The 21,676-nt window shown below is 36.2% G+C and overlaps 1 protein-coding gene across 7 annotated transcripts in view; it reads right to left on the minus strand.

The window, feature by feature from the left end:
* Nucleotides 1-21,676, minus strand: part of SCEL (sciellin) — a 120,611-nt gene that overhangs the window by 4,381 nt on the left and 94,554 nt on the right. For 2 of the 7 annotated variants that reach the window (XM_060191604.1, XM_060191605.1), the window contains 7 exons: nt 18,132-18,191; nt 17,938-17,997; nt 17,743-17,802; nt 11,969-12,031; nt 10,325-10,417; nt 6,436-6,510; nt 1,583-1,691 (listed from right to left, as the gene is read on the minus strand). In XM_060191604.1, the coding sequence (XP_060047587.1) occupies nt 1,583-1,691; nt 6,436-6,510; nt 10,325-10,417; nt 11,969-12,031; nt 17,743-17,802; nt 17,938-17,997; nt 18,132-18,191 (520 nt within the window). Of the gene's footprint in view, nt 1-1,582; nt 1,692-6,435; nt 6,511-9,348; nt 9,421-10,324; nt 10,418-11,968; nt 12,032-17,742; nt 17,803-17,937; nt 17,998-18,131; nt 18,192-21,676 lie in introns of all 7 variants that reach the window. The other 5 variants (XM_060191601.1, XM_060191603.1, XM_060191602.1 and 2 more) reach the window with 5 other exon arrangements.

Raw genomic sequence — 21,676 nt, forward strand, 5'->3', positions numbered from 1 at the left:
AATAATTTTAAATAGAGTAACTTTTGCTTATTTGAATAAAATTTAAAAGTAAATTTAATTTTCTCATAATTAAATAATTATCCAATATTTTATTTTTGTTTAATATATAATTCTAAAATTGTGCCCTAAACTTGGATTTCTTATTCAAAGTAAGCATCATATTTCTGATTGTTATGTGTCACTATCTGAAGCTAATCAGAGAAGAAGCAATAAATTACCAAATCACTACAACTACTTGATAATAGAATGTTAGCACTAGAAAGAACGGAGAGACTCAGGCAAATAGTTGTAAAACTGAATGACTATTTGGATGACTATTAAGCCAATAAATCTGAGGAACTTTAATAAGGTACTAATGCCAGGTGTAATCTCTTCGTTTTTTACTTTTTATGGGAGAGAAAGAGAGAGAAAGTACCAGAGGACTGCTCAGCTCTGGCATATGTGGTGCTTAGGAATGAACCAGGAGGGCTGGGGTAGATAGGATAATGGTTATATGAAGAGACTTTCACGCCTGAGGCTTTATAGTCCTAGGTTCAATCCCCTGTAAGCCAAAATTGAGTAGTGCTCTGGTAAACAGTAAAAACAAAACAAACAAACAAAAAGGAATGACTGAATAAACCAGGAAGTTCGTGCAAGTAAATCAAACCTTATGAAGGTAGGATTAATATTCTTTTTTTCTTAATTTTTTTCAATTATTTATTTATTTATTCCCTTTTGTTGCCCTTGTTGTTTCACTGTTGTAGTTATTGATGTCGTCGTTGTTAGGACAGAGAGAAATGGAGAGAGAAGGGGAAGACAGGGGGAAAGAAAGACAGACACCTGCAAACTCGCTTCACCAGCTGTGAAGCAACTCCCCTGCTGGTGGGGAGCCAGGGGCTGGAACCGGGATCCTTAAGCCGGTCCTTGCGCTTTGCACTACATGTGCTTAACCCGCTGCGCTACCGCCCGACTCCCTAAAATTAATATTCTGATACTCTAATTCAGGTCTTTAGAGTTATAATTCAGTGATAATCTAGTTACAAAAAAAAAAAAGAGTGTTAACCTATCCAGTATTTTTGTGGAAAGAGAACTAGAATGTGAAAATACAAACTATGATGCAACCTGCTTTGTAAACTTTATTATAATGACACTAAACCCCAATTAATTTTAATTATGTTTTCAGAAACTGAGTTTCAACTGTTGTCTAAATACATCATCCCTAATTTCATGATAAAATGAGCTCACAGTTTTCTTCTCAACATTTTCTATTTGAATTTCATTATAATTTTATGTACTTCATGATTTATTAAAATATTACAAAGACTTATAAAAACAATAATTATTTATTTTTACATATTGAAATCTCTGAAGTAAAAGATTACAGTTGTCAGTAATCAACTCTAAGCCTAAAGCCCAGATAGTAATTATAAACCTTGGAGGTTTAGGCTTCAGAACTCTGAGAAATATTTTAGTAGTACATTATTAATGGAAATGAGAATATTTTGATAGCTTTAACTTTACTCTGTATTTCTTTAAATAATTATTTTTTATTCCAGTAATTATGCATTTTGCATTTAGCCAAATGCAATAAACATATTCTTACCTTGAAGCAAGTGGAATGGCAGCAAATTTGTAATTCATCTAAAATCATTTTGGTTTCTGTGCCCAAGGGTTTTCGGCAGTAGGTGCACATATCTCTTTCAATGACAGACCTATGGGGATGTAAGCAATTAAGAACAAATTTGTTGCCATGTAAAAATACAAATATATTTCCCTGTAAAGTAATATGGAAACAATGTTAATTTTGTCATACTTTAAGAAATTGTAAAAATCCAAGATAGTTTGAGTTTCTTTATTCCAGTGATAAAACTGATTCTCTAGTTACTTCAAAAGGCTGTCAAAGAATTAACATGAAGGAAAGTTCCAAATTATTAATTCATTAGCAATCAAGAGTGCATCTGGGCAGGGCAGAGATGTTCATAGCTTTCTAATTGAACTAGGTCATAAGTACCCCTTGAAGCTAGAAGACAGTTTTGAATTATTAATTTACATATATCATGGAAAATATGCTGCAGATTAATATAAACTTTCAACTTCTGAAACATTCAAGAGGGTAAAATTAGAAATGCATTCAAGAGTGTGTTAGTAAATTCACAACTAATGGATCTGTATTTTCCTAGACTTTAGCTCTAAAGACCAAAACAGCTGCGCTATAATACTTCTCCCCTGTATCAATTAAGACTTAGAATATGGGGCTACTTTTCCTGGAGAAAAACTTATATTCTCCAAGAAGACATATCTCACTACAAATTTAATGGGAATATAGTTTTATTGGTTGCTCTAAATATTATTGTTCTACAGTAAATTCCTGGTATGTGATTATAAAAGCACCTTTGGTCACATCTTTTTAAATTTTTTTTTTGTTATCTTTATTTACTTACTGGATAGAGACAATCAGAAATTGAGAGGAAGGGGGAGGCAGAGAGGGATAGAGACAAAAAGATATTTGCAACCCTGCTTCACCACTCACAAAGCTTTCCCCCTGCAGGTGGGGATCGGGGGTTCAAACCTGGGTCCTTGTACACTGTAATAGTGCCTTTCAGAGTTTACTAATTTCAAGATGTTAGCATATGGAACTAAAATTTCCAGAGCAGGACATATAACAGAGTGGTGAAATAAAAAATAACTAACATTTTTATGGCGTGATGGCGGCTCATCTGGTAGAGTACATATATTACCATGCTTGAGGGCCTAGGTTCAAGCTCCAGGTTACCACTTGAAGGGCGTTAACTTCACAAGCAGTAGAACAGTACTGCCGGTGTCTGTCTTTCTCTCTCCCTCTCTCTTTTTTTCTCTCTCCCTCTGCTTCTCTCACCATGTATCAGAAAGCAAGAAAGAAAAAAATAAAAGCCATCAGATACCATGGAGTTATCATGCAGGCACTAAGCCCCAGTGATAATCTTCACGGCAAAACAAACTTATTAAAACTATTATCTTCATAATGCTAACTTACTTAACAGATGCAGTGATGCTTGCCACATACATATATATATATATTTGAGAAGCGGTTGCTATTATCTTTACTACAATTTTACAGAAGAGGAAACTGAGAGATAAAAGCTTAAGTCATTTGCTCCTGTCTTATAGACACCGTATGACAGACTGGACTTGGTCAAAGGCAGCAGAGTTCCAGAATCCCTGTGCTATCTATCTCTGGGTCTGCCCATGAGGCCTAATTTAAATGAACAAGTGATGCCAAGTGCCTGGGGCACTGTAGTTTAATCATAGGTAAAGCAGAGAAAATGAGGTGCTGGGTGGTGATGCACCTGATTGAGTGCACTTATTACAACGTACAAGGACTCAGGTTCAAGTTCCCCCTCAGTCTGCCCCTGCAGGAGGAAAGCTTTGCAATTGCGAGTGGTACAGCAGTGGTGTCTCTCTGTCTTTCTCCCTCTCTGTCTTCCTAGAAGAAGATTCCTAGAGTCTCTATCCAATAAATAAATAAATAAATAAAGATAATAAAATTTAAAAAAAGAGATAATAAAAGAGGCAGGTGAGAGAGGAAAAGGACTAGAGTATGCAAATATTTAGGGGGGCAGGTGGTGGTGCACCTGGTTAAACACATACATTACAAATATTGTCTGTATACTTTCAATCATTTTAGTAACCTCTTCATAACCCTTATGTGCTTATATATAAATATTTTTCTCACTTATTTAATTTTGGAGCTATTTGCTTATATATTCCTAGAAAGCATTTTTCCTATGTATAGGACAATATACACATATATGTATATTGGATATGTATATGATAAGCATATTAATGCATGAATATATGCATACATACACCTTTATATACACACACACACTAACTTCCTGTATGAGTCTTTCAAGAATAGAAAATAGGAATACTCCATCACTCTTTCATTCCAGAAGCACTGAACTAAGAGCTGAGGCAACCAAGAGGAGTGAGTCAGACTTCTCTAATGAAAAGTTATCTTTCTATTTGGGTAGTCAGGTGCATGATTTGATGATGGCATCACATTATATATATGTGGAAAGAAAAGAGGAGGGAGACAGGAGCAACCTGTCAACACATAAGGAGCTCTGGAAGTGAGTTCAGTGATGTGGAAAGAGGCAAGATGGAGGAATTCTTAACACAGAGAGTAGGATGTACTCAGAAGCTGCACATTAAGAGTCTAGGGAGTGATTAAACATCAACCAATATTCAGCAGGAGTAGTAGTAGGTTCTAAGTCCACAAATAACCTGCAATAAAATTAGGTCTTTATCTCGTAATGTGAGAAGTCACATTATGTGGGTTTGACATATTTAGGCAAGAACTGGGACTTAGTGACTGGGAAAATGACTCAGCAGGCTGACTGCAGGGTTTGCATGCCTGATTTCCCAGGTTCAACCCTTGGCATCACATATGCTAGAGAGGTGCCCTCCCACCCCTCTTTCTTATGAAGTAAGTTAAAACACATTGTTTTAATGTAGAGGGTAGGAGCTATCTCACCAGGTAGGGTAGGTGCTTTGCCATTATGGAGCCTGGGTTTGTCCAGACATCACATAGGATAAACATGGCACCAAGGCAAGTTCTGGCATTGAGTTCTCACCTGCCTCTCTTTTTCTCTCTTTATCTTCCTAACTCCCTCCTTCTCTTTCTTTCCTAATTTGAAAAAAAAAAAAGAAATGAAAATATTAGTCTGGTAGCAGTAAAATCATATATGTACCACAAAGAAAGAAAATAATTGTGACATAGCTAATTTTACATAACAATCAACATAAAATGCTAATTCGTTGATTCGCCTTATGGTAAATTGAATTATGTTCTAATTACTCAGAAAAAACTTTTGCAAAGGCCACTTCAGGAACAGTTATCTTCATATAAAGAACAACATTCTCCTGAGGATTAAGTTTTATTATCTGTAAACTAACAATAAGATTATAAGCCCACTGGAAGTTCTGATGCTAATGCCATACTTACTAAAATTATATTATTGGTCAAAGATCTTTTCAATATATTGCCTGACTTTAAAAAAAAATTATTTATTTATTTATTCCCTTTGGTTGTCCTTGTTCTTTTATTGTTGTAGTTATTATTGATGCTGTCACTGTTGGATAGGACAGAGAGAAATGGAGAGAGGAGGGGAAGACAGAGAGGGGGGAGAGAAAGACACCTGTAGACCTGCTTCATGGCCTGTGAAGCGACTCCCCTACAGGTGGGGAGCTGGAGGCTTGAACCCAGATCTTTATGCCTGTCCTTGCGCTTTGTGCCACCTGCACTTAACCCACTGCACTACTGCCTGACTGCCCCCTTTTTCTTTTAATATTGTCTGACTTTTTAAAGATTATCTAGATAATATCTAGATAATATCTGTAGTTCTTCCTTCCTTCCTTCCTTCCTTTCTTTTTTATTGTTTGTTTCTTTTTTTCTTTCTTTTTTTTTTTTTTGCCTGACTGGAGCTCAGTGCCTGCACTATGAACCCACTGCTCATGGAGGTCATTTTTCCCATTTTTGTTGCTCTTGTTGTTGTCACTGTTATTGCTGTTGGGCAGGACAGAGAGAAATCAAGAAAGGAGGGGAAGACAGAGAGGGGGAGAGAAAGATAAACACCTACAGATCTGCTTCACTGCTTGTGAAGTGACCTACCCTGCAGGTGGGGAGCCAAGTGCTCCAATTGGGATCCTTGCACCAGTCCTTGTGCTTTGCGCTTTGTGCGCTTAACCTGCTGCGCTACCGCCCAGCCCCCAGTATCTGTAGTTCTAACATTTATGAAAACAAACATTTCTTAAAGAAGTATGATTGGTTTCCAGTAGTAAGGTTGAAATGCTAATTTACTTTCATTTCTCCCACTGTAAACCTGTAAGCCACACTCTCCTTTGTGTCACCTATGTACCATCACTAGACATTAAAAATGGTAAAGGAAGATCACCAGCAGTGAAAATCTGGGGTCAGTTTTCCAGCACTAAATTGACACTCATTGTAATCCCCCTCCTGGGAACTGAATGTGGGCCAGGAGTGGGTCATAATAGTACATCCACACAGCTGTCTGTAAAGTGAGCTGGCTTTGGAAAACTACAATGAGGAGAACTGAGCACACAGTCTAGTGATGCAATAAAGCTTAGATTCTTATAATGTGGCAGTACTGGGACTTGTAGGAATCACCAGGAGCAGAGGGGCTGGCCTCAGAAACAGCTAGCTATAAGACACAGAAGGGCACTGGAATAAAGTACATCAAAATAAAAGAGCAAAAGCAGCCAAGAAACTCCTGGTTATAGCACCTTTTCCCATTTATATACATATACCCTAATCACTAGCAAGTGTGCCATCTTCCAGTATAAGAAATGTAAATATATACATATATGTAATGTATATGTAAATCAAATGTGTATCTATAATACATAAAATTTGCATATATAAGCTTTTGTGTATGTAAATATACACATACTCACCTATCAGAAGTAGAATAAACAGTTTGTATGTATTTTCCAGAGATATTTTCCTGATATCCAGTGTTCAGTGATTTACTACACAAAAACACATATGTACATATGAGAATAGGGCTCTTTCCCTAGAATTGACACACAAATACTTATGCAAGTGAGGAAGCACACACACATTCATCCATGTAGGTTTTCCGTGTGTGTGTGTGTGTGTGTGTGTGTGTGTGTGTGTGTGTGTGTGTGATGTTACAAAACTAGACAAGGTACTGAAACCTTTTTTATTTTTTAGATCTGGGTTAAGTATTGACACACAGCCATCTACAAGTAGACATACATTGACATATCAACTGAAATGAGAGCATAATAAAAAAATGTGTAAGAAATGCAAATGGGGGGGGTCGGGCGGTGGCGCAGTGGGTTAAGCGCATGTGGCGCAAAGCGCAGGGACAGGCGTAAGGATCCCGGTTCGAGCCCTCGGCTCCCCACCTGCAGGGCAGTCGCTTCACAGGCGGTGAAGCAGGTCTGCAGGTGTCTGTCTTTCTCTCCTCTTCTCTGTCTTCCCCTCCTCTCTCCATTTCTCTCTGTCCTATCCAACAACAAATTGCGTCAACAAGGGCAATAATAATAACTACAACGAAGCTACAACAAGGGCAACAAAAGGGGGAAAAAATGGCCTCCAGGAGCGGTGGATTCATGGTGCAGGCATGGAGCCCAGCAATGACCCTGGAGGAGGAAAAAAAAAAAAAAAAAAAAAAAGAAATGCAAAAGGGATGTGAGCAGAAAAAAAAAGCTATCATTTTTTCTCTATATTTTACTTAATAGGACAGAGTGAAATTGAGAAGGGACAGAGATATAAAGATAGAGAAAAAGAGAAAGGGAGCCACTTGCATCACTGTTTTACTGCTCTTAATGTTTTCACTCATGCTGCAGATGGGGACAGGGCTTGAACCCAAGTCCTTGTGTACTGTAATGTGTACTCTCACCCAGGTGCCTCACTGCCTAGCCCTTAAAATGAATTTGATACCTCACTGCCTCTCATTTACTTTCTAAAAGAAAGTTATATGTAATCTAGCAGAAAGGAAATATACAAATACAAGACATTACAAGTGCATACACATATGCTCCTTTGACATAGAAAACCACAAACTATTAGAGAAAGTCCTAGACGTTTTTATTTTCACTTGAAAATATCAACAAAGTTTAATTTATAATAAAAGCCGAAAGAACATTTTAAATTTAATTAATTAACTTATTTATTTATTTTTGCCACCAGGGTTATTGCTGGGGCTCAGTGCTTGTACTACTTCCATCTTTTTTTTTTTAATCTTTCTTTTTTTTTCATAGAGGGTGAGGGCCAGTGAAATTAGGAGAAAGACAGAAGATATGTACCTTCAGCACAGCTTTACTACTCATGAAGCTTCTCCACTGACACGTGGGTCCAATTTCCCATCTGCCCATGATAGTTATCTACAGAACACTCTCATCCCCATCTTGGGTCCTTTTCCATCATCATGCCATGCAGCATAATGTTAAAGTGTCCCCTTTCTTTCTTTTTTTAATTTATTTTTATTTAAAAAAATTTTTTTATTACCAGAGCACTGTTCAGCTCTAACTTATGGTAGTATAAGTATGAGAGTCTGTTTGCATAACCATTATGCTATCTACCCTCCGCCCTCCTCTCTCTCTCTACTTATTAGATTGATCCAGTTTGTAAACATCGGTCTTTACTCCAGACAAATGAAATCTATAATGCAACATCCAACTGGCTGTTCATAACTGCTTCCTAACTACTTAGGCTACAGATAAGCATATTAGGACTGGAAGCAATATGTTCCTATTAATTCTTACACTGAATGATGACTTCATAGTCTCGCTTGGTATTTTTGAAGGAAAAATTTCTCTCCTTCCAAACTGCTGTTAGGCATAGAGTGCTGTCAGAAGTGTAATCTACTTTATGGTATAAGTAATACATAGTTATATATAAGATTTTCACATACTTATGTTTGATATACGTATCATTGCTTCCATTTTACTGATGAGGAAACTGATGCTTGAAACGATTCAGTACATCTACCAGTGTCCCAATGACAGCGAATGACAAAGATTCAACCTAAAATGTGACTCTGCTATATATCATCTCGATATTATATATCATTCAATCAGTATAGATTTTAGAAAAAAATTGGATTAAAGAGAAAAATCAAATTAAAGGCTGCATTTCATGAGCTAAGTTATACATGAGTTTGAGAACCTTTTTCTGGGGAAATTTCTTACTTTCAGACATATGCCAAGTTTTTTGTGTTATACTAAGATATTGAGTTCATCCAGTGGCTTTTTATATTTAACAAGTACTTAGTATTGGAAACATTATAAAGAATGACATAACTAAGACTCAATATACTGTTTATTTTGCAACCAAAACATGCTTCTGGGGAAATGTTTCCTGTTATATATTTTAGGTAGATGTGAAATTGTATCTCTGTGACACACAAATCTTAAAAAATTAACATTGCCTCAATAAACATTTGATCTCAAATCATCTATTTGAGAAAAATAAACATACTCTAGAAGAGTAATATCTCTTTTTCTTCTAACTTTTTGCCACTAGGGTTATTGCAGGGACTGTGCATGTCCATGATTCCATCACTCCTTGCAGGAAGAGTTTACAGACAAGAAAGAGAGAGACAGAGACAGAGAGACACATAGAGTATATGAACACAGAACCATTCCACTGCTCATGAAGCTTTCCCTGTGCAGGTGTTCCAGTGTAGTGACCAGGGAACTCAAACCTGTTCCTCACACCTGGAAAATAGGCAGTGTGCTGGGCAAAACCTTTTCACTTACTTTGCATCCATTCTTAAACATAGGTCATTTAAAAATTTTAAAATAAATGGAGCAAAATAACAAATGAATTTTCAATACCTATTCTCCACATATGTCCTTGTGTACACAACAGTATTTTTTGGTCCTGAATGTCTGGTTTCAACATTGGAGCTGCAACACAAATAGTTTAACTTCATGTTTAAAGTTTATTTGCAATGATAGCAAAAAAAAAAGATTACCATTCAATGCAAAATGAATGCTCATATATTCTTTCTGAACTATAGCCATTGGAACACAAAAGTTAAAGTGGTATTAATTCACTGTACAAAATTTGTTTCTTTTTGGGGGGATTAATGATTTAAAACAAAATTTCTTTATGCTTCTCATTTGGTTCTTAACTTCCTCTGTCTATCAGTCACTTGGCAAATTTGTGGTGGAACACAAATATTATTTTGAACATTTAAATATCTTTTTTTGAAGGTTCTATGTATTAATATCTTTTTTTTTCTGATGTCCCATTTGAATTGCAGGACATAATTTTTGTCACAAAGTGTTACTTATGAAGTAAACCTTGTAACATCTGACTTAATGAAATCTTTCAATCTACCTAAAGAATGTCAATATCAATTACTTATTTTTATTTTTAAAGGTGTTCTTAAACTAAAAAAAATGCTATATATTAATGAGAGAGATACATCCACACACACACAGAGTGAGAGAGATCGAGAGATCAGAGCCCTGCTAAGCACTGCCTTATGGTGATGCTAGAGATTGGACCTGGGGCCTCAGAACTTCAGGACTGAGGGTTTTTTCTGTCACCATTATGCTATCTCCCCAGCCAACCACAATCATTCTTATAAGAAAATTGAATTTTACACTTTCCTACACAGATGTCACAACTAGCCAGTGACTAGGATGTTAGTTCAACACCTTTGTGTTTTGGACTTAGTTTAAATGTAGCTACTGATAAAATTAGGTATTTCTGCATTTAAGAGAAAGAGTAAGGTTGCATATGAGATTTATTTTTTTAAATAGAAGGACAGCTATTATTTTTTTTTGTAATGGATTTTAATACCTGAGATTCTTTTTGGCTTCATAAGAATAGGCAGAGGTTCTAGAGGACTGACTGTTTGGAGAATCCATGGATCCACTGGCATGTCCCTCTAACCTGATGAAGCAAACACAAATATGGGACAGTTGGGGGGTGGGAGTGGGTGGGAAGGATGGGTCACAGTCCTTTGGTGGTGGTATAGGGGGTTAAATGAAACCTGAACTCACTATCATTTTTTTACTCCTGAAGTTTGATGAGATTTCATTTTCATTTTCTCATTAAACCTCCCAATAAAATCCCTGGTTCAGCTGAACAAGCCCAAATATAACTAGAACCGTGTTTAAACCATACTAAATGGGATTTTCTTATAACTTTATTTATTTGCTTACTTGTTGATTTTTTAATTGTTGTTGTAGTTATTATTGTTGCCCTTGTTGCCCTTGTTGATTTTTTAATTGTTGTTGTAGTTATTATTGTTGTTATTGATGCCATCATTGTTAGATAGGACAGAGAGGGGGAGAGAAAGATAGACAGCTATAGACCTGCTTCACTGCCTGTGAAGGGACTCCCCTGCAGCTGGGGAGCCCGGGGCATGAACTGGGACCCTATGCCAGTCCTTGTGCTTTGTGCCATGTGTTCTTAACCTGCTGCTCTACCGCCGAACTCTCTACTTGTACTTTCAAAAATCTTGATTACCTCCAAATAATATTTGAGTGAAATAGATTAGTTGGAAGCCAAGTCCTAATTCCAAAGTTATGGTCCCCCCCCCAATTAAATAGAACTTATCAAAAGTTTAACCTCCCTTTTTACATCTAAGGTTTTCTTGAGATTACAGAAAAATACAGATGATGATTTGGGAAATTAATGAAAAATAAATAAACTATTCTACTAAATGTAAGAGTCTTCCTTTTTAGACATTATGAAAAACTTGTTGTTTTTCATAATAAAAAGTTGTTCTGTTCAATTTCCTATTTTTTTCACACAACATCAACAATACATATCTTTATACTAAAAAAGGAAAGAAAAGGCATCTCTACCTGAGAGAGGTAAAAAAAGAAACCTGCTGTTTGAAAAAGTCCTTCCCCCTCCTCACATATGTAAGATGCATAATTGCTAACCATGGTGACATACCTTTTATTTTATTCTATTTTAAAGAGTTTACAATTACAAAGGAATATAGCTTCTATCCTAACATTCCTTGCATAAATAACAAGGTGCAACAATTCTTAAACCATTAAACTCTGGTGTAAAATCATTCAAAATTAGGTTCTGCTTTGTGACTGTGATAAATTTGTGCATTCTTTAGCACTAGGTATCCAAGACAGTGATTCCCAGATGCTTTCTACCCTGCCAAAAACCTACCAAGCAACAGTACATAAAAATAAATCTTCACAAAGTTGAAGCCCAGAGCTTTGAATTTCCATGACGCCTTTTACACAAATGCAATAGAATAGCAGGCCCTTAGTCAGGAACTCTAGTAAAATCTGAATTTTGTTAATTTACTCTATATCAGCCATTTAATACCCAATACATTGTTTTTGCATATAGGTATTATTTATTTTAAAATTCCATGGCACAGTTCACCTCCTCAGATAATCTTCTAAGGTTTCATAATTTATGTAGATTCCTAGAATTTATAAGAGAAAAGCAAATTGTGATAATTCTTACCCTCCATTGTTATTGTTGGACACATTAGCATTTACTTCAGTTACATTCTCCAAGTCTTGGTCTCTACAGAAAAATACATAGATATTGAGAGATAATATACAAATATTTAATATATATGTAATTTAGGTAGAATATAATTTATCAAAATCAATAATTTAATTAAAAACTCCAAGTCAGCACACAATTCAGAAATAATCATTTGTGGTCAAAGATAAAACCAGACATTGAAAATCTAACATTGAATTATATACTTTATAAAATTCAAATCTGAGAGCATGAATTGCACTGTATGTGAGAGAAACAAGGGAATAGTATTTAAAATTTTTTTATAAGTCTGATCTGGAAACTGATTTATATTCCCATTCATTTAATTAACTTGTTTCATTTATTATTCAGTTTATCTACACAATATTACATGATAATATTTAATGAGTACTACCTTTGTGTCACAAAGTTCTGTGTATTTTCATGTAGATTATCTCATTTGGATCTCAAAAATATCTTGCTGGAAAGCCTTTGGGGCTCAAAAAAGCTAAATAAAATTTCAAGGTCAGTTAACTGATTTGTAATGGAGTCAAGATTTGAGGCAAGCCACCTGCCCAACTGAAATTGATTCTTAGGCTTTTAATTAGAGACTGCATTTTGGCTTTCTGGATCACAATATCACAAGAAGCAAACTAATAATAATAATAATAATAATAATTAGACTGAATGTGGAGGACAAATAGGAAAAAGAGATTCTTAAATCTTGGGCTAATTATCTGACACCTCCTTTTATAAAACAATGTCTTTGAGTATTTTATTTACATATTTGGCATAAAACTGAAAGTTTTCATTTTTCTCCTGAGTTTGGGAAACCTCTATTATGAACTCTGTAAGGAGCATTTCTTTGGAGTCAAAATAAATGAGGCTATATTGTCCTCTACTTTGTTGGGCAAGTAAGTCAGTCTTTCAAAGTTTCCTGTTTAAGAATAAATGAGTATGCAAATAAAATTTGTGGGCACAAATAATAAATGATCAGACAAAGAAGTTATGGGTTATGCTTTCAGTGGAAACCTGCTATGCAATCAAGAAAGATGAGACTATTATTTGGAACAAATTGAAAAGAACTGGAGATAATTATGCTAAGTAAAGATATGAAGGACTACTACTGATAATTTCATCCATATGTGGAATACAAATGATAAAAACAAATGAACTCATATTAAAGGAATCACGTTAAGTGAGATAAGCCAGAAAGAGAAGAATGAATATGGGATGATCCCACTCATAGATGAAAGTTGAAAAATAAGAATAGGAGGGAAAACACAAAGCAGAACTTGGACTGGATCTGGAGTACTGCACCAAAGTAAAGGACTCTGGGGTGGGGGCTGGGGAGGTGGGGGTAGTATTTAGGTCCTGGAACATGATGGCAGAGGAAGACCTGAGTGGAGAGTTAAAGTATTATGTTGAAAACTCAGAAATGTTAACATGTACCAACTACTGTGTTTTACTATAGACTGTAAACCATTACCCCCCCCCCAATAAAGAAAAAAAAAAAGAATGCAGAAAGCACTGCTCCACTATCCATGGAGCTAAAAAGGAACTCACAAAAAACAATGGTAAACAAACTACTGTCTCTTGGACTTCATGAAAACTGGTGGTTGAGGTGGTGTGCACAGAACTCTGGTAGAAGGTGCGGTCACACACACACACACACACACACACCATATATGATTGTGAAATTATACCCTGCAATCTTATTCTTTTGTACACCACTGAGTCACTAATAAACAATGAAAAAAACTGTGGGCATAGTGACTCCAACTTTGGGTCAGCTGAATAATAAATTACATAGTGATGCAGCAATGGACACTGCTGATTATAGCTTTTTTTTTTTACTCCCACTTTTGAGGGACTACATTTTCATTTTTATTGCTGTCCTAAGTTTCCACATTTTGGAATTCACCCCACTTTTAACTGGCCCCGTTTCTGACCTGGGCCGGTTCACCCCACCTTAGGCAATCTGGTGGCCCCCGGCTCCAGGGAGGTCACCATATTGATGCCGAACTTAGTATGGACACCCAACTGGCAGAGCACACGACAGTCCAGAACTGCTGGGCTCAAGTGATCCGCCAGCCTCAGCCACCAGGGTAGCTGGGACTACAGGCGCGTGCCACCACGCCTGGTATTCACCCCATTTTTTATAAATCTCTCTTCCTATGAGTAGTGGGGTTAAATAAGTTATTATACAAAATCAGAATATACTCTCACAAAATTAATATTTTCTTTGGCATCCCTGGGTGGGCATGAAACAAAATTAATATTAATAAGAATGAAATACTACAAAAAAGTTCTCACATGTATGTGGGATGAGATTTAATACTCGCTTTATATAACATCAAATTCATTAGTAATTTAGAAACGTACAAATTAGGTATAAATACATAGCTGCATTTAAACTTTATATTTAAATTAATAGCTGCATATAAAATTCAAGAATTAATTACATTATCTTATTGTGAGTTCCATGAAAATATAACAATTAGTACATGTGAAAAATATAGAATTTTAAAAGTAACTGAGATGTATAAAAACCATTTGATTATGCAGTCTGAAAGATGTAAAATTAAACTTGATTTCTTCAACTGCTAGACCTGTGTAAAGAAACATCCCAGATTATATCCTATAATTTAGAAATGGGGATGGAGAGCTCACCTAGCACTCATCTAGCCCCTTTTTGCCCCTTACTAAGTACACCTTTTTGAACACCAGACTTAAAAAAAAAAAGTACAGCAAAATTCAGCATAGTAGAGCAAAGGCAATTACTGTCCACAGATGATCTTATAATTTTCTACATTTAAGAGAAGTTGGAATAAAAGCACCATGTTTCTGTGGACACCATGTTTCTGATAGGACAAAGAAAATTTGAGAGAGGATGGGTAGAGAAAGGAAAAAGACAGAGAGATACCTGCAGTACTTGCTTCACTGCTCTTGAAGCTTCTTCCATGTGGGGGTGGGGTGCAGGGAGGGGGGAAGCAGGGGCTTGAACCCCTATCCTTGTGCATGATAACGTATGTATTTAACAAGGTGTGCCACCACCTGGCACTGAAGGTGTGGGAGGTATTTATTTATCTATTTTCCTTTATTGGGGGATTAATGTTTTACATTTGACAGTGAATATAATTGTTTGTACATGCATAACATTTCTCAGTTTTTGACATAACAATACAACCCCCACTAGGTCCTCTGTCATCCTTTTCCGGGACCTGTACATGGGATATATTTATTAAAAGCCACAATATGGGGGCCTAGCGGTAGCACAGCAGGTTAAGCACACATGGTGCAAAGCGCAAGGACCTGGGTAAGGATCCCCCAGTCCTAGGCCCCAGCTCCCCATCTGCAGCAAAGTCACTTCACAAATGGTGAAGCAGGTCTGCAGGTACCTTTCTCTCCCCCTCTCTGTCTTCCTCTCCTCTCTTTGTGCTATCTAACAACAATGACAATAGTAATAATAACAAAACAATGGTAAACAACCAGGGCAACAAAAGAAGAAAAATGGCCTCCAGGAGCAGTGGATTCGTAGTGCAGGCACTGAACTCCAGCAATAACCCTGGAGGCAAAAAAAAAAAACAAAAAAAAAACACGATATGTCTTTCTGCAATTACCTACATTGTTGTGTAGAGTATCATACACATTTTCAAAATTAAGAGCCTCCACATAAAAAATTTACTATGGTAGGTCTGCAGTGCCAAAAACTAAATCTTATGCATTAAGCTCCACTTCAAAAGCGTATTTGTCTTTAGGTAAGGAGTATAGAATACAAAAAATTAAGACACCTGAGAATTTAGGTACTTTAAAAATAAAATGTGACCTAGAAATACAATGATTTTAATTCACCATAGTTCATTGAATTTATACTATAAACAAAAGCTACTCATTGCTTTAGGAAAGGAAAGCAGTGAGAAGGTACATATGCCTTTGGTTTAGTGTTACATGCGGAGGGCTCAGAGTATCTAAACTGAAAGCAAAAGACTACAGGTAGATGGATAATCATAGGACAATGATTAGTTTGAGAATTATCCTTTAATTCACAGGATATTTACAAAGGACCTAGTAGTCATTTGTATTGTAATTAAGATGTGAGAAAAAATATATATATGGAAAGGAAGATAGAAAGAAAGGAAGGAAGGAGCTCTTCTTTCCTGGAAATACTAATAATTTGGAAATATGCATTTTAGAAAATAGGAAGCCCTGGGGGGCAGACAGTGGTGTACTTGGTTATGCGCACAAAGTACTGAATGCAAGGACCAGAGCAAAGATTCAGTTTCCAGCCTGCAGTTCCTCACTTGCATTGTTGTGGGGGTGAGGGGAAGGGGATGCTTCACAAGTGGTGAAGCAGATCTGCAGGTGTCTTCCCCCCCCTTTTTTTATCTCTAGGGTTATCGCTGGGGCTTGGTGCCTGAACTACAAGTCCACTGCTCCTGAAGGCTATTTTTTTTCTTTTGTTGCCCTTGTTGTTTATTGTTGTTGTTATTGCTGTCATTGTTGTTGGATAGGACAGAAAGAAATTGAGAGAGGAGGAGGAGAGATTGACATACCTGCAGACCTGCTTCACCGTTAGTGAAGAGACGCCCACTACAGGTAGGGAGCCTTGAACCAGGATCCTTATGCTGGTCCGTATGCTTTGTGCCATGTGCGCTTAACCCACTGCGCTACCACCCCTCTCTCTCTCTCTCTCCCTTTCTGTCTCCCCTCCCCCTCTCAATTTCTCTCTGTCCTATCCAATAAATGGAAAAAATGGGCCACCAGGGGCAGTGGGTTTGTAGTGCTGGCACCCAGCCCTAGCGATAACCCTAGAGGGGAAAGAAAAAAAAAAAGAAAAGAAAATAGGAAGTCCTTGTGGAAATATAATACTACAAATAATTCAGATGATGCTGTTTCTAACTATAGAGACCTAAGTATCCCAAGACCTACAGATAATATCTCTAATACTGAAAATTCTCATGAAAACATGAGCCTGTAATTGCAATAAGCCATACAGTTTTTCCCTGAATGAATAAAAATTCTATGCACATCTATTTTTGTTCAGGTTGTTGTGTTCCTAGAAGGAGCTCAGGGACAACTGCTTACATTCTGGTCAATGATTGAAGTTTATTCCACCCCTAACTGTGAATTAAATATACAGCTGCTGGAAATGTCAGTACAGTCACATAAAAAGAGCCTGGACTCACTGCAGTCGTGCTATCAAACAATCAGTGCTCCTGTCACATTGAGCTGGCTGTGAAAGTTCTGAAGGTTGTTATTCTTATCGCGGTCATGTTAAAATGTCCCCTTCTCTTTACCAATTAAAGCCAAGAGGGAAGCATAAATGCATTATAGACACAGGTGGCTGAAGTGATTGAATGAAGTTACTGTTCACATATCAGCAGCTTATTCTCTCCTATTTGTTCTGCAATAATTCTTGAATATACTGGCTGACTACCACTAATTTTGAACATGTCAGACATCACTTAGATTAGATTTGTGGATGAAGCTGTCATATGAAAGTGACATGATGGCCCATACCTTAAAAATTAATGTCATCTTAACCATATAAGGGGAATGTATTGTTTCTATAGATTTTTAACTTTTTTATTTTTTAATCTCTAATAGTGGCTTAATAATGGTTAACAAGATTGTAAGACAACATAGGTGCAACTCCACACAGTTCCTATCACCAGAGGAAAGATAATAATAAATTCCTAGTCTGGAACCTTGAGAATGTGTCAAGATAGTTAAGCAAAGTTACTTACTGTTTAATGTTTCTGAGAGCTGAAGGTTTGACTTTAGTATAATTGTCCAAGTCTTGGCTGCTGAAAAAAGAGGGTGAAAAGGCTCAGATTGGTGGAATTTTTTTCAGCTGTGCTAGTTAAAAAAGCAGTATTTTAAATCCATTCTACCTGGGGGTAACAGATAGATGACAAAATGAAATGACTTTATTTGATTACCTTTGATTGTTTCTGATTACTGCAGGATTCACCTTAATGTATTTATCAAGATCCTGGTTTCTTAAAATAGAAAAAGTAAAAGAGAGCAGTTTAATTATCAAGTTTATTTAGCAACAGTATTTATACATTTTCTTGAAATAATAATAAAACATATTCTTCTTGGAAAAGTGTACACATAAATATAGCTCTAATACCTTTGGTTGTTGGTGAGCACTGCAGGTTTCACTTTGATGAGCTTGTCAAGATCTTGATTTCTTTAAGGGGAAAAAATTAAGCCAGCTTGAGTTAGAGGTAATATGTACTTAAGATGGTTGGAAATGGGAGGAAAAGAGTAATTTATCATCAATATGAGACAGATTGTTCAGGCAAACAACTGTCTTGAACCAATCAATCCAGGAGAGATGAATTATTCTGAACTAGAAGAAAATTTTCTGACTTCACATAATTTATTATTAGGGCATATCTATAAAGGCTTGCTGGTTAAGTAGTCATAGCAAACACCTGGAGAATAACATCAATCTGCAATGGTGAAAGTATAGGCAGTCTAGTTTCTTTGTCACTTAAAAGTTACATCACCAGCCAAACATATCATTTAAAATAATATTGATGATTTTTAACAGTGGAATTATATTCTATGCAAAGTTGGCAAGAATTCCATCCACTGGGGCCGGGTGGTGGTGCACTTGATTGAGCGCAAATATTACAATGCGCAAGGACCCGGGTTCGAGCCCCCAGTCCCCACCTGCAGGGAGAAAGCTTTGAGAGTGGTGATGCAGTGCTACAGGTGTCTCTCTGTCTCTCTCCCTATCACCCTCTTTATTTCTAGCTGTCTCTATCCAATAAATAAAGATAATAAATTTTTAAAATTTTTAAAAGAATTCCATCCATTAACATTGTGACATTTCTTGCCAATGACTAAAAAAAAAGGAATTAAACTCAGTTGTCTGTGGCCAAATTAATGACACACTCTAAAAACTATCTACTTCCTACTTGAAAGTACTACCAGTTTCTTTGACAGTTAAAAGTTTTCTCCCACAGTTTGCTGTCATTCAATGCCTTGGTGTATTAACACGTGAGAACTATCCTAGATGCAATTTCTTGGCATATATTGATTGCAAAATAAACAAAAGCCTGTTTCTGAAAGACGACAACCTTTAAAATGGGGTTATCTTCATGTATTAGAAAAATACAATAAATACTATAAAACTTTGTAGGGGGGATAATATGTTGAAAGGATAAAACCTTTCAGTGTATAGTATCAATCATAATATTTTCAGTGTAAGAACATGTAACATTTAGGTGCTGGTATAATCAAAATGAAGCTTACTAAAAGTACGTAGATATCCCCCATACCACCATAAGCCAGAGCTGAGCTGTGCTCTGGTAAAAAAAAAAAATAAATAAATAAAAAGAAAAAAGAAAGAAAGGGAAAAGTGCATAGATAATGCAAGTACAGTAATAAAAATTTCATTTTCACTGTTCTATTGAGCACAGAAAATTTCATTCATCCATCAATCCAGAATACCAGTAGTCAAATTACTCTTTCCCCTTTCCTTTCCCTTCCTTTCTTCCTTCTTTCCTTCCTTCCTTCCTTCCTTCCTTCCTTCCTTCCTTCATCTTTCCTTCTTTCCCTTTCTTTGTTTCTTTCTTTCATCTTTCTTTCCCACCAGAGTTAGTGGCAATTTTTTTTTCCTCTTTTACTTCCTTCCTTTCTTTCTTTCTTTCTTTCTTTCTTTCTTTCTTTCTTTCTTTCTTTCTTCTTTCTTCCTTCCTTCTTTTCTTTCTTCCTTTCTCTCTCTCTCTCTCCCTCTCCCTCCTTCCCTCCCTCCTCCTCCCTCCCTCCCTATTTTATTTGATAGGACAGAGGGAAATTGGGGGGTAAGGGTGGGAGATAGACTCCTACTTGCAATTCTGCTTCACCACTTGTGAAACATCCTTCCTACAGGTGGGGTGTGGGGGTTCAAACCTGGATTGTCGCACATGATAATGTATGTGTTCAACCAGGTATACTAGTGTTCAGCCCCCTCACACTACTATTTCAAAAAGTCCACTATGAAATACATTTTATTGGCCAACAAAATAACACACTTGAGTAGGGTACTGCTTTGTCAGTTGCTTGACCCAGGTTTAGGCTCAGCCCTCATCACATTGAAAGAAGCTTTGGTGTTGTGGTCTCTTTCACATTTCCTCTCTCTATCTCTCTGCCTTTTTGTCTCTGTATGAAACCAAACCAAACAAAATGAAACAAATACATTTCCACACAGCTCAACAGTGTTTCTTTATAGACAGATAGACACACACACACACACACACACACACACACACACACACACACACACACACGTATAACAAAATAATACTCTTACTTCACAAAAGAACACTCATGATTTCTACTCTATTCAATACAGTATATTGAGCTGTAGAAAATATTAATTGCCACTTACTAATCATAAAAACCTTAAATGGGCTGTAGCCTCACATCTAGAAAAACACTTAGCATAAGCTTATGCTATATTCTACAGCTGCTTATAAAAGTACTACACTGTATATTAAGAGGAATCTTAGTAATGGTTCTGAATTGCTTTGGTTGGTGCCATCATGCAATTTCTCTCAACCTGGATCCCTGTAAACATAGAAATCTTTAATCTAAACTTTATATGGAAAATGTAATTTTGTATTCCTATTGAAGTTGCTATTTTAATCTACCCAAAGGATGTAGTAAAAACATGTATTAGGGCATTTAACTGTCATTGCTTCAATATCGTTGAAAGTCTCTGAAGAATTTTTTTAGTAATTTCTATACTTATACAATTGTCAACCATGAAATCATCTTTCATGTGACTCTAGTGAACTTTAAAGTACATCTTTAGGCTGCTCCATGGAAAGAGCAACAATTTTATCTTTATAGCCCTTGCTATTTCCTGAAGTGCCCAAATAACTTTCATTTATTTTAAGATCAAAGTCTCTAATGTGGTTTAAAGACGATGCCTTGGGTTGGATTTAAAGGAATTCACAGAAAATGGTGACATTTTTGCTCTTGCCTCAACATTCTCATCTGTAAAATGAGATTAAATTAGACCACCTTTAAGGTTCTGCCCATCTCTAATATCTTCTACTTTTAAGAAATTATGAATATTAGTTTTTCATCTTGTCCTACTTATTAAATTACCTATTCAAGCTCTCTCTCTTTTTTAATGCAACTCACTGAAAATGCATTCTATAATAAGTAAGCAGTACATGAGTGTTTCTAAATGTAATAAATTAAACTGACAGCCTATTATTGTCTTGAAGTAACATCTTTGTGCCCCCAGTACATAATTAGCTTTAATCTATGATAATTGCCTGCTGTTAATAAGATTGAGTATGTCTACTGAGTTCTCTTTTGGCACCCATAGTCTATAATTATAACTAATGTGCAACTAACGATACCTAGTCGTAAGCTTCTAACCCAGTAGGTGCTCAGTAATTATTCACTGACTAATAGATCACAGAACTACAATCAGTCTTTCACTATTTTTCTTTGTGACCCTGACCAAATCACTTAACCTTTTTAAGTCTGAATTTCTTCTCTGTAAATTGAATATATTCATCTGAAAATCAGGTTTTCAAATTTCATCAAGCCAACTAGGTTAAGAGTTTTCTGGGGTTCCATTCATCTCCAGAATTTATGATTTTAAATGTAGCTATTAAATTCATAGAGGAAATTCATAAAAACATTCCTAAGGTAAGTATTTATCTT

This window comes from Erinaceus europaeus, chromosome 5, assembly GCF_950295315.1.
Source record: "Erinaceus europaeus chromosome 5, mEriEur2.1, whole genome shotgun sequence".
NCBI lineage: Eukaryota > Metazoa > Chordata > Mammalia > Eulipotyphla > Erinaceidae > Erinaceus > Erinaceus europaeus.